This window comes from Carcharhinus amblyrhynchos, chromosome 2 (assembly GCF_965287045.1).
Source record: "Carcharhinus amblyrhynchos chromosome 2, sCarAmb.v2.hapA, whole genome shotgun sequence".
NCBI lineage: Eukaryota > Metazoa > Chordata > Chondrichthyes > Carcharhiniformes > Carcharhinidae > Carcharhinus > Carcharhinus amblyrhynchos.
This window is the reverse complement of record NC_137325.1, coordinates 107,845,547-107,859,436: the sequence shown is the minus strand read 5'-3', so window position 1 is coordinate 107,859,436 and position 13,890 is coordinate 107,845,547. Positions and strand designations below refer to the sequence as shown.

Here is a 13,890-nt window from a genome sequence, read left to right as displayed (position 1 = left end):
CTTTGAGTGAAGAAGTTCCTCCTCAACTCCGTTCTAAACCGCCTCCCCTTTATCTTGAGGCTGTGCCCCCTAGTCCTACTGTCTTTTTTGAGTGGGAAGAGTCTCTCCACCTCTATCCTATCCATCCCATTCATCATCTTATACGTCTCAATGAGATCTCCCCTCATTCTTCTAAATTCTTCTAAAATAATAACATTTTAGTGCACCGTTTTTGGTAAAAAGAGACTTATTTTGGAGATAGTGCAATATGAAATATCGCAGAAGTCTGTTTAACATATTCAGATAAATTTTCCTTTCAATGGTATCATGTTGCAGTAAAGACAATTAGCAATGATGGAATGAATGCGAAATGTCATCCACCGTAATGTAGATCAGTTTCACAGGTATTGTTTGACGTAGGAGTTACCTTTCCATGCGAGTTTACTCATTACAACTTTTGCTTATAGTGTGGGTGTTCTCTCAGTGATGGCTTCATAATAAAGGAAAAGTGAATGCATTTATTTTAAACGTGACACCTTCCTCCATTCCACACGCTGGCATGTGGCGAGTGTTGAATTGAACCTTTGTTCCCTATATCAAAATGCAGCTGATTTACCGAAACACCCTGCCTGTGCTGGAGATTCCGAGTTTGTTTTGCAACAAATAGTCAGTGTGTTATTCAATGTTTTCTACATGTCAGTATTTCGCAGCAGGAACTTGCTCCAATGTCGCGTCAGCCACAGTTTGGAATTGGTGCCGTTATATTCCATTATTTAAGTGTCAGAACACAAAATAAGGAATGGCATTTTACTTCGTGGAGAAGACTCAGCAACAGAATTGAATTGACAGGCAGTTAAAAAACTTACCTGCATGTATAAAAACATCGACCTTCTTTAAAAGATTCAAGAACTTATTAAGCTCCCGCTTTCGAGTTAGGAAAAAGTTTTGAAAAAAATCAAATAAACCTTTAGAATTTTATATCGTTATATATTTAACTCACTAAAGTTTATTTCTTTAATGTGTTCTGAATATTTACCTACCGACGGATCCGTTCAACGTCACAGGGCACGTCCACGCTGGGGCAAAATGTATAACTCAGCATTTCAGTGCCGAACAAATCATACTCCAGATAACTTCCCAGTTTGGCAAATTCCAGCAGCTTTTCCTGCTCAAGTATAGTCCTGATTTAATAAAAACACGAGTTACATGTGAAAAAAAAATCAGGTCCAAACCAGCGATTCGACAGTGAAATGCAATGGTCATAAAAGTCTAATATTCGTTTGTACACACTCTGCCACTTGCTGAACAGCGTGTTTCAAAAAGGAACGGGGGCTCTAATTTAACACCGTATCAACCCGTATTAGGAAGGTTGAACTGTATAATTCCAGCGCCACCATCATCCCCCTGAACACTGCAATCTGCCCGTCTTTCCTAACAACGGATGGAGTTGCTCTCAGCGGAGGTTGTCCGGATGGAGTCCACCACAGGGAATCGAAACGATTTCCCTCTATCTTTAGGCTAAACAGAGTTGAAAACGGTTCCCGGTAGCAACACGCACACACCCGTGCAGTGTTGTTATAATAGGTTTTATTTCTAAATCTGCACCTCTGCCTTCCATTTAAACTTCCATGGACGCACAGTTTGCTTTCTTACAACACAGCGGGCAGGTTTTACACTGGCGTTGACCGGAAGCCTATTTGATCAGAATTTTCATGGTACGATGATGAAGAAGTGGATCTAATGGACATGGTAGGTTAGAGGAGACAGATCTGCACAGCTTCTTAGTAAGGACTGGAATGTGACACGGTGATGACCGACTTCAAGAACCGGTTCCCCAGCAATGGTTCGATCCCCTTGACCCTCTGTCAGTCATCAAGAAGCACCTTTGTACTTCAAATAATTTGTTACAAAAGATAAATCGAACTACCAGCCTTTTCTTACTATCCCAGCTAGGGCGGATGGGTTTTAGTAAGACCCAATTTAACGCGCCTGCATTTTTTTTTACGATTAATAGACCTAAACAAATTGAAATAAAGTGGCTGGGACCCGCCAAATGGAATAGCGACCCACACAAAACCAGGTCTAAATTTGGCGTGAATAATAACCAAAATAACAGCCGAACTGTCAGTGCCCTATAATTTGGTCCATTACAACAATGTAATTTATCACAGCCAGTGGTTCCCAGCCATCAGAGTCTGTATTTGGCCACTGTGTGAAATCACCGGCTTTTTGCCATGTTCAAAAAAAGGTCTCTTGCTTCTAGACTCACTGGTCCAAAACCCTATCAACCTTAAACATGGGAAAATGATTGTGCAGATGACATGACAAAATTAGGGATGAGGAAACAATGATGGATCGTCATCCACCCAGAAGCAACTTGTCCGCCTTTTTTGAAACATTTCCAAATGCCTCGGAATGCATCTAGGATTTTTGTCTTCGCCGCCCTCCTGGGCAGTTTGATTACTCCGTCTTAAAGTTGCCGTTTACTCGTGTAGAGCCCTTGCTCCACCACCACCGCACTTTAGTTTAAAGTGACATTTCAGATTAACATTTTACCATGCCATTTACCATTTTGCAAACCTTCTTTTAATCACCATAGATGCCTTCTTCTAAAAGTTTTAAAACAGCTGAACCCTCGAGCAAACTATCCCATTATCCTGGACTATCGCCCAGGGTGAAATATCATAGTATATTTATTTAATGTCAATGACCATTAATAAACTAGAACATCAAAGTTTCCCCCCACCGAACAACATTAACGCCAGGAATCTATCTCATGGCTCATCTGTGCACTACCTCATTGCTTCAGTATTTGTGTCTCAACACAATGGAAGATGCACTCTGAACAAAAAACGCTTTGATCGTTACTTCTTCTGACTTTTTTTTACTCTTTAGGCTGTGTAGTGAATGCTCCAGTTGTTTTACTGATTGCAGATGTGTACAGTTAAGGTATGGACGGCGAGACAATTATGACCTGCAGGTCCCTGTTCACTTCGTCTTTCGCACTTTCAACACCATTCACGCATTATGCGTGATCCTCGTTTCTCCGTTTGTTGTGACGTCCTTTGTCTGCATTATATTCCAGCTGCAATCCTTATGCCCAGAAGGGGGTTGCACGATGGCACAGTGGTTAGCATTATTGCCTCACAGCACCCGTGACGTGGGTTCAATTCCCGGCTTGGACCACCGTGCGGAGTCTGCACGTTCTCCCTGTGTCTGCGTGGGTTTCCTCTGGGCTTACCAGTTTCCTCCCACAGTCTAACAGACGTGCTGGTTAGGTGCATTGGCCATGCTAAATTCTCCCTCAGTATACCTGAACAGGTGTCAGAGAGTGGCGACTAGGGAATTTTCACAGTAACTTCACTGCAGTATTAATGTCAGCCTATTTGTGACACTAATAAATAAACATTAAAATGCTCACTGTGCCCAGCTCAGTCTGAATTCAGGGCAAACCCTGTGAATAGATAAGGAACTGACTGAGGGCTAAAATAAAAGCTACTGGTTAGAGGAGTTACTTGATTTGGGGGGACGGAAGTAGGAGGGTGGAGATGGAGTCCCAGAGTTCGGTGCGAGACTGCTCTGGTTTCCCATTTAAATAAATAACCTGAGGGATCAGAAACATAATACAAAGTGATCAAATTTACGGATGATATAAAACTGGGTGGATCAGAGGAATCACATGAAGCATTTCATGTATTACAAAAATGCATTGCCAAAGTCCTTTACGAAAGGACGTATAAGTTAGAATCATTGAATCCTACAGTGCACAAGAGACCCTTTGGGCCATCAAATCTGCACTGACTGACGAGAAACACCTGACACCCCCCCCCCCATCTAATCCCAGTCACCAGTAATTGGCCCATGGCACATCATAACATTCAAAGCTAAGTGCTCATCCAGGGACTTTTTAAAGGTTGTAAGGCAACTCACCTCCAGCACCATCCCAGGTAGCGCATCCCAGACCATCACCACCCTCTGGGTAAAAAAAGATTTTCCTCACATCCCCTCTAAACCTCCTGCCCCTCACCTTAAATCTATGTCCCCTAGTGTTGATAATACATTTTCCTAAACTAATGTTTCCTAGACTAAATATACTCAGGCATCAGGAGTACTATTATTACTCATCTTAATTCAAGACTGAAAATACAACATTAAATAAAAATGTAAACACTTCTCAGCTTCACCCCTCCCATTTGCATGCTAACTTAAACTATTTTAAACCATTTATTCCCTGAAATAAAGCTAAATTACTTTGTGCTATAGAGTGTTCATTTTAAAGAATATAACTCCAAATGGCAAATGTTCTGATCAATTGAGTGTGAAGCATGAGCAGGTTAGAACATCCATGCAGAATTTTCGCATTGCACACCCCAGTGCTGCTGAACTACAGGACAAAATAGCTCTCCACATACAGATGAAACAGCCTTTGCTGTGCTGCAGAGAAGCTAAAAATCAATGCAGAAGACCTACTGCATTACAATACTGACAGGGCTATCAATCTTGTACAAAATGATAACTGGAAAAACAGGACAATAGTAACTTATTCATCCATTCTCTCCCCTGCCCCCCCCCCCACCTCACACACAACACCAGATATTAGTGGTGTCTCCCATGCCTCATTCCCTGAAAGGTTCAAGTGCAGGTAGTCATCAACCAATGCTTGGTACACCATAGTTGTTGAGATTAGAAGAGTGGCAGCAGGGAGATATTTAGCTTACTAGTTAGCAGCCTAGAATAAATACATTTTTATGGTCTTTCCATGCCCAGAAACTGAGGTTAATTATTGCGAGACATTTTCACCCTCTTTGGCATCAAATTAATAAACTAAGTCAAAGAGCAAACTGTCCCATTATCCCTGACTCTCAAGGCTAAATTGTTGTAGTACATTTATTTAATGTTAATACCAATAGCAAGTGGAAAATCGAAGTCCCCACTGCAGAACAACATTTTAAAATAGTGCATTCACTCACTTTTTCCTCAATAGGAGTGAGGCCATCCATTACTCAATATTAAATTTACAATTTACTAATTCAATTAATAATTTAAATTAAATTAATGCTTTCTTTTGAACAGGTTAGAAATTGATATGGTCCTTATAATAATACAATAGTCTGGCTGTGCGTCACAGATGAGCAAGGTGACATACTGCGGGTTTCATTACATGAGGTCCTTTACTTTGGGGTGGGGGTGGATGTGATTGGAAGAGGCAGAGGGCAGAAACATTAACATAGGAAAATGTCCAGAGATCTTTTGAGTCCTACCTTTTTGCACCTCATTCTGCAATTGTCTGTAGTTCAGGGAAAGATAGGACTTAACAGGGATGTAAAAAAAACTAAGTCACCCTACATCAGCACATAGACTCCTTTTAAAGAAAATTAGGTGAAACGCAGAGCTATAAAGGCAACAGCATCCACTGAAAAGCTGAAATAAAATGGAACATTCTGGAAATGCACAACAGGTCCTGTAGCATCAGAAAGGGAATTGATGGGTTAATATTTTAGATAGGGAAGCAAGATGGCACAGCTGTTAGCACGACTGCCTCACAGCACCAGGAACCCAGGTTCGATTCCAGTCTTGGTGATTGTGTGGAGTTTGCATGTTCTCCTCGTGTCTACATGGGTTTTCTCCAAGTGCACCAGTTTCCTCCTGCAATCCAAAGATGTGCAGGTTAGATTGATTCGCCATGCTAAATTGCCCCTTGGTATCAGGGGGATTAGCAGGGTAAATAGGTGGGGTTAAAGGGGTAGGGCCTAGGTGGGATTGTTGTCAGTGTAGGCTCGATGGGCCGAATGGTCTCCTTCTACACAGTAGGAATTCTATGATTTAGATGATTTTGCAAAACTGGAACATTGATAAATCCCTTTAAGCAATGGAATAACAGTAACAGGAGTGCTGAAAAAGAGGTAAAAGCAGAGTTGAGCTTTCTATCATTGTTGTTAGAATGTGGGGATCCCTGGAAAAATCAGTATTTATTGCTCAGTTCTAATTGCCCTTGAGAAGGTGATGGCACACAGCAGTCTTTGTGGTGTAGGTACATCCACAGTGCCACTAGGAAAGGTGCTTCAGCCACAGTGAAGGAGCAGTGGTGTACGTGAACCACTGCAATCTATTTGGTGTAGGCAACCTACAATGCTGTTAGGAAGGGAGCTCCAGAATTTTGACCCAGTGACAATGGTGGAACGCTGATATACAGTAAGTCCTTATTTAATGCTGTCCTATTTACTGTTGTTTCGCTTTAATGTCAGTCAGCAAATGGGGCTTGTAATCTTATTGAGCATCACAAGATCCATTTCAACATCATTTCCTGCAGGACATGATTAGCACCATTTTGGAGCAGCCTCCCACACTCCATGAGTTGTGGCCTCTCCCCTCTCCATCGTCTGATTTGTGGCCTCTTCCCACTCTCCCACCCACCCTCTGGCTGAACTTGCAACTCCCTGACTCACACTCTCAGCATTTCCTTCTCCTGGACCAACTGTTCTGGTTGAAGAATCAGATCTGATCCGAAATAGGAGCTTCGATATTGTCAGTGTGTGAGTCCCAATAGCACAGAAGTGCCAAGCTGGGACTGCTACAGTCCATGGCTGTTTTTGAATGCTTCTGCTTGGATGTTCTTCTCCCAAGCCCTTGTTGGTAGGAGCATTTACAAAACAAATATGAATTGTAGCAGTCCCAGCTTGGCACACTTGTACCACTGGGATTCACACACCCACAATTTCGGAACTCCAACTTCGGATCAGATCTGGATTTTGAATGGGAAATGCAGGTCCAGAAGATGGAAACAGTGAGAGGGAGAGTGAGAGGCTGGGCTGGAGGGTAGGCTCGTGGTGGGGGTGAATGTGTGGCAAGCAGGAAGGCCACAATATTGAGGTCAGGGAGGGAAGATGGGGAGAGGCTGCAATCATAGGCATGCAGAGGGGAAAGGGGGAGAGGCCGCAACTGAGGAAGTAGGGAGGGAAGAGGCCATAAATCTGACTTTGGAAAGGATGAGGATCTGCACCGACCAGTAGGTTCAGAAATCAGGAGTTATTCCTCATTAAAAGTTACATCTTTCTTCTCTACTTTTAAACTCATTTCAAAAGTTATTTCATTTAACGATCAAGAATTTAGCAATGTAAAATATTTCAACTTAGAGAGGGGTATAATATTTTAATTTTTGTTCTTTGATCAGGAAAGTCTTACAGAACCTAACCATTGCTTGAACATTGATTCCCATGTTTCAGTTAAAGGTGTGTGAATTGGAAGGAACTTACTGATGATGATGTTCCCGTGTGCCTGATGCCCTTGTCCTTCTAAATAGTAGAGGTTGTGGATTTGGAAGGTGCTGTCAAAGGAACTTCAGTGCTGTGGTGCATTGTAGGTGGCACTGTGTGCCAATGGTGGAGGAAGTGAATGTTTATTGTACTGGATGGCTTGCCAATCAAGGAGGCTGCTTTGTCCTGAGGGTTGTTGACCTCGTTGTTGGAGCTGCACACATGCAGATAAGTAAAGAATATTCCATCACACTCCTGTCCTATAGATGGTGGACAAGCTTTGAGGAATCAGGAGATGAGTTACTTACTGCAGAATTCACAGCCTCTGAACAACTATCGTAGCCACAGTATTTATTTATAATGAATAATTACTTTAGGAAGCTGAAAAGAAGTAAAAGATGATGGATGATCGATGAAGATTTCAGTTAGGCAGTTCAAAGACAAAGATAAAAGTAAGTTGATATAGCTCAGGCAGGTAACAAAAATATTGGGAATCAAGTAGACTTTAGAAAATGCACCAATGATTAATGCATGGGGCTATTTAAGAATTCAATCCCAGATTTTTTCTGTATTGTCTGTAACTGCTAAATTTTCAGTTACAAAGTTAACTAGAAGCTTCAATTAGATATTTTAAATGCTTAGAATTTTTCAGTTTATTGTAAAGTGCACTGTCTGCACTGAGTCAAAATGTTTGTAAGCGTCAAACTAGGATTTCAGCTTATCGACAAGGCTGACACACGAGGGCAAAATAGAAAGTAAGTTACAACGTTGAACACTCTGACCTGCAATGGGGTTCTGTTCAATTGTTCTGTTGGTGTGCATAATGATCTCAAAACTCCACGCACCAATCAAAGATGCAGTTCTACCCAGAGTCTTGACCAGTGTTCCTCCCTTTAACAATGCCATTTGAAAACAGATTGGGTTCTTGCTTGCTAGTGTGAGGCAGTTTGCACCATGCACAGCTCGAATTTATTTTGCAAGGGTAAATCGTGTTTGGCTAATTTGCTTGAGTTCTTCAAAGATGCAACAAGCCAAATGGAGAATGGGGATCCTTCCTGGACTGCAGGAAGGCATTTAATAATGTGCCGCACAGAAGATTAATACACATGGTAAGATCACATGGGGTTAGGGGTAATTTATTAGCATGGATTGAAGGCTGGCTAACTGACAGAAGGCAGAGAGTTGGAACAAGTGGGTCTTTTTCTAGTTGGCAACATGTACCTAGTCAGGTTCGATCCTCTTGCCCCAACTATTTACAATCTATATTAATGATTGGAAGCAGGGATAGATGGTACCATAGCCAAATTTGCAGATGATACTAAACTAAGTGGAATATCAAATTGCAATGAGGAAATAAGAAGTTTCCAAATGGATATAAATAGGTTAGGTGAGTGGGCCAAAATGTGGCAAATGGAGTTTAACATGGATAAGTGCGAGGTTATCCATTTTGGTCAGAAAAATGGAAAGGTAATTTATCTGGATGTTGTCGTGTATGAGTTGCAGGAAACTGGTATACAGGTGCAGCAAATAATAAAAGAAACAAATACATTATTTAATTAGTGTCACAAGTAGGCTTACATTAACACTGCAATGAAGTTACTGTGAAAATCCCCTAGTTGCTGCACTCTGGCACCTGTTCGGGTACACTGAGGAAGAATTTACCATGACCAATGCACCTAACAAGCTCGTCTTTCAGACTGCGGGAGGAAACCGGAGTACCCAGAGGAAACATGCAGACTCCACACAGGTAGTGTCCTAAGCCGGGAATCAAACCCAGGTCTTTGGCGTTGTGAGGCAGCAGTGCTAACCACTGTGCCGCCCTATGGCACTCAAAGCTAAAGGAATAGAGTATAAAAGTAAGTAAGCGTTGCTGCAACTATACAATGAAGTGGTAAGGCCTCACCTGGAGTACTGCATATAGATTTCATCTTTTTATTTCAGGAAGGATGTAGTGACATTAGAAGCAGTTCACAGGAGGTTCACTAAATTCTAAGATGAGGGGTTTGTCTTATGAAGAGAGTTTGAGCAGTTTAGGCCTATACTCTCTGGAATTTAGAAGAATGAGAGATGTAATTAAGATCCATAAGATGATAAAAGATATTGACAAAGTAGCTGTAAAAAGGATGTTTCCTCTTGTGGGGCAATTTAGAATAAGAGGTCACACTTTTAGAATAAGGGGTAGCAAATTCAAAACAGGGATTCTCCTAAAGGATCGTAAATCTGTAGGATTCATTACCCCACAGTGTGGTAGATGCTGCGACATTATGTAAATTTGCAAAGAGAGATTTCTAATTAGTCATGGGTTGAAGGGTTATGGAGAATGGGCAGGAAAGTGGAGATGAGGCTGAGAGAAGATTGTATTAAATGGTGGAGCAGGCTCAAGGGGCTGAGTTGCCTATTCCTGCTCTTAGTTTTTATGTTCTCGTAATCATAGAATTTCAGAATGACTGCAGCACAAAAGGAGACCTTTTCTGTGTGCTGGGGTGAAAGAACATCACTAAATGCTACCCGGTTCTCAATGAATTTAAAATATATATTTGTGAATGGTTTAAACAGAATACTGTATTAACACATTGTGAAATTATAGGAACTGCAAGGAACTGTACTTCATTACCCCAGTATCTCAGTCCAGCAAGTCATTCCATTTAGTAGATTCACCTAACTCTCACACAGTTCTGGTGTGTAATGTTAATATAAGTGAATATTTATATTTCCTACATTACAACACTGGCTACATTTCAAAGTTATTTAATTGGATTGAAAGTGCTTTGGGACATCCTGGGGCTGAGAAAGGCATTATATAATATGCAAGTCTTGTTCTATGTTAGGATTTACCTAATTTAACATTTAAATTGCAATTTTCTGCATGAGTATGTTATTACTTACTTCAGCAATTGTGACATTTCATTTTTAGTGGGACTCGACCTTTTTTTTTCCATATTAAGCATGATTCCATAATCTCAATTAACAACAGTTCCAGAATGACAACAATGCCAATTACGTTGCCTAGGTCGGGAGGTTAGCATTCCATTTAGTAATGAATGCTTCAGTATGAACATGAAAATATTTGTATTCTTTTTCAGCATGTTTACATGTCACCACTGTGACTGTAATAACAAGGGAAGAACAGCCATGCAAAAGTAAATATATAAAAAATCTATACACAACTTCATTGATGTGTGCACATACATACAGGTACACATATACAAGACAAACATCTGAATCCAGACATTGTAGAGTTAGATACAAGGCCATCAACTTGTACTTTTGCTATGATTTACCTCCTGGGATAATTACGAACACTCATGTACAATCATGTGGAAAATTGCAATTTAAATGTTAAATCAGGTTAATCCTAACACAGGAGGACCAAGGGCTGCATTTTTAAACATGATGTGGGAATGCCGGCGTTGGACTGGCGTAAACACAGTAAAAAGTCTGACAACACCAGGTTTTAGTCCAACCGATTTGTTTGATAATACTCAGAAGCTTTCGAGGGGACTGCCTCTTCGTCAGGTGAATGGAGAACTCTCCATTCACCTGACGAAGAGGCAGTCCCCTCGAAAGCTTCTGAGTATTATCAAACAAATCGGCTGGACTAAAACCTGGTGTTGTCAGACTTTTTACTGCATTTTTAAAACAGGTTTGGATCTGGATCTGGATCTGAAGTGAACGAGCCTGCAATTTGGCACTCCTGGCCTCTGTAAAAGTTCGCTGCCACCATCCCGACCCATTTTGAAAGAGTCTGGCGCAGGTTGGATCATTTGCCAGCAGGCAAGCTGGCCAACTTGGGTTAATTAGATTTAAATTAATGAGCCTGTTAGGCCCTGTTGCTGCTCCAACTGGGATTTCCATTCGGCAGTGGTGATCTGGACCATGTCTGCTGTCCAACTCTTGATCAGAAATGCAGCCCCAAGACTTGTACTTAGAATCAGAGTCATTACAGCACAAAACAAAGTAATTCAGCCCATCGAGTCCATGCCGCTCTCTGGAGCAATTCTGTCAGCCTCATTCCCCGAATCTATAATAGCTCAGCAAGTTTCTTTCCTACAAGTACCTATCCAATTTTCTTTTGAAATCATTGAAGATCTCCTCTTCTAGTACACTAGAAGGGAGAGAATTCCAGATCATTACCAGTCGCTGTGTAAAATAAATTCTTCCTCACACCCCCCGTACCTTTTGCCGAAAACTTTAAGTCCATCTCCCCTAGTCATGTACGGTCAGCAAGTGACAATGGCTTTTCTTTGTAGTCTACATCACCTAAACAGTCATAACCTTGACATCTCTACCAACTCTCCCCTCATGCTCCTTCACTCTGAGGAATACAACCTCAATTTCTCCAACAAAACAGAAATTCCTCCCGCTCCCTCTCCTTATAGGTAAATTCCCTATCCTTTAGAGCTATTCTGGTAAACCTGCTCTGCATCCTACCAACGACCTTTACATCCTTCCTAAAATATGGTGACCAGGACCATACAACTACATTAGTTGTGGTCTAACCAGAATTTTTTTTAACATTCATCATCACTTTCCTGCTTTCCTATTCAATACTTTGATTCATGAAACTCAAGTCCCCATATGCTTTGCTAACTTTGCTCCGAATATGGCCTCCTGCCTTCAAAGGCAAATGCACATAACCACTCTCCCCCCGCCGCAAGGTCCTGTGTCCCAGCACACTTCATAGTTGTGCCATTTAGCATATATTGCCTCTTAAATGCATCGCCTCACACTGATCCATCTAAAATTCCATTTGTCACTTACACGTCCATTCTGTTAGCTTATGTCCTGTTGCAGTCGATTGGTATCATTCTCACTGTTTCCTTTACCTCCAAGTTTGGCATCATTGGCAAATTTTACTTGGTATTCCAATATCCATGTTATTTATACATATCAGAAGAATAGTGGTCCTGATGCCATCCATGGGGAACACCACTATCTTCCACCCATCATCCTGAAAAAAACATTATTCATCAGAACTCACAATTCTGATTTTTTTTATAAGAAAGAGTTGTTTTATCCTAGCTGGTACTGATCTTCCATTCAAATGGGGCTCAATTTTATTAACTTGCCTGAAAATTTATGCGGACAACATCTATTTCCATTCCTTTGTCAACCTTTTCCATTACCTCAAAAAATTCAATTAGATTAATCAACACAATCCGCTTTTTATGAGTCTGTGTTGGCTGTTTTTTTTAACTCAAACCTCTCCAAATGCATGTTAATTTATTTCCTCCATCCCTGTTTCTAAAACATTACTCCCATTGCTGGTACACTGATTGGCCTGCAGTTACTCCTTATATACCTATGACTGTGTGGCCAGATTCCCCTCTAATTCTATTTTCAAGTTTGCTGATAACACCAGTGTAGGGGTCAGATCACAAACAACAATGAGACGGAGTACAGGAAAGAGATGGAGAATCTGGTGAGCTGGTGCAATGATAATAATCTCTTTCTCAATGTCAACTAAATGAAGGAGATGGTCATCAACTTCAGGAAGCGTAGTGGAGAACATATCCCTGTCTACATCAATGGAAATGAAGCATAAATGGTCAAGAGTTTGAAGTTTCTAGGTATCCAGATCACCAACAACCTGTCCTAGAGTGCCACGCTGGAGCTACAGGTAACAAAGTCCACAAATGCCTCTATTTTCTCAGCAGGCTAAGGAAACTTCACATGTTGGCTATGGCTGTCACCAATTTTTATAGATGTACCATAGAAAGCATTCTTTCTGGTTGTATCTCAGATTGGTATGGCTCCTGCTCTGCCCAAGACCACAAACAATTACAAAGGGACGTGAACAAAGCTCTGTCCATCAGGCAAACAGGCCTCCCATCCATTGATACACTTACCGCTTCCTCAGAAAAGCAGTAATAAAAGATCCCGCATATCCCTGCCATCCTCTCTTCCATCTTCTTCCATAGGGAAAATGATACAAAAGTCTGAGGACACGTACCAACCGACTCAAAAACACTCCATCCCTGTTGCCATCAGACTTTTGACTGGACCTACCTTGTATTAAGTTGATCTTCCTCTACATCTGAGCTATGACTGTAAAACTACATTGTACACTCTCTTCTTTCCTTTTCTATGAATGGTATGCTTTGTCTGTATAATGCGCAAGAAACAATACTTTTCACTGTATACTAATACATGTGACAATAATAAATCAAATTGAATTGCTTTCCTTCTCCCTTTTTGGCCCCAACTGGTTTCTTACAACCTGCTTAAAGGCTGGCAGAAGATTTTTGGGTTGTCTTCTGTATTAGCAGCCATTTTGTTCTCATATTTGTCTTTGTGCGCTTTATTTTCCTCTTCACATCCCCTGGGTGCAATTTTACATGGCTGATCGACCTAACCTGTAAGTATTTGGACTGAGAGGGGAAACCGGAGAAACAGGAGGGAACCAAAGGAAACGCAAGGACATACAAACTCCACACAGTCGCCCAAAGTGGAATCAAAACTGGGTCCCTGCGCTGTGAGGCAGCAGTGCTAACCACTGTGCTGTCTGTATTCCTATTCTACTTGTACCTGGTGTGTGACACAGGGAATAATAGAGAAATCCATAGACCTTGAACAACCTCACCATATCCCAATTAAGTGCAAAGCTGAGTAAGAGTTTTGTGAATCGGTTCAACGGAGTTGCTTGGTAAGCAGAGTG

The 13,890-nt window shown here is 41.3% G+C and overlaps 1 protein-coding gene across 3 annotated transcripts in view; it reads right to left on the bottom strand.

Annotated features, from left to right (window-relative positions):
- The window catches only part of pter (phosphotriesterase related), a 33,034-nt gene that overhangs the window by 2,033 nt on the left and 17,111 nt on the right, over positions 1–13,890 (bottom strand). For all 3 annotated transcript variants that reach the window (XM_080210763.1, XM_080210772.1, XM_080210755.1), the window contains exon 4: positions 1,020–1,160. In XM_080210763.1, coding sequence (XP_080066889.1) covers positions 1,020–1,160 — 141 coding nt within the window. The remainder of the gene's footprint in view (positions 1–1,019; positions 1,161–13,890) is intronic.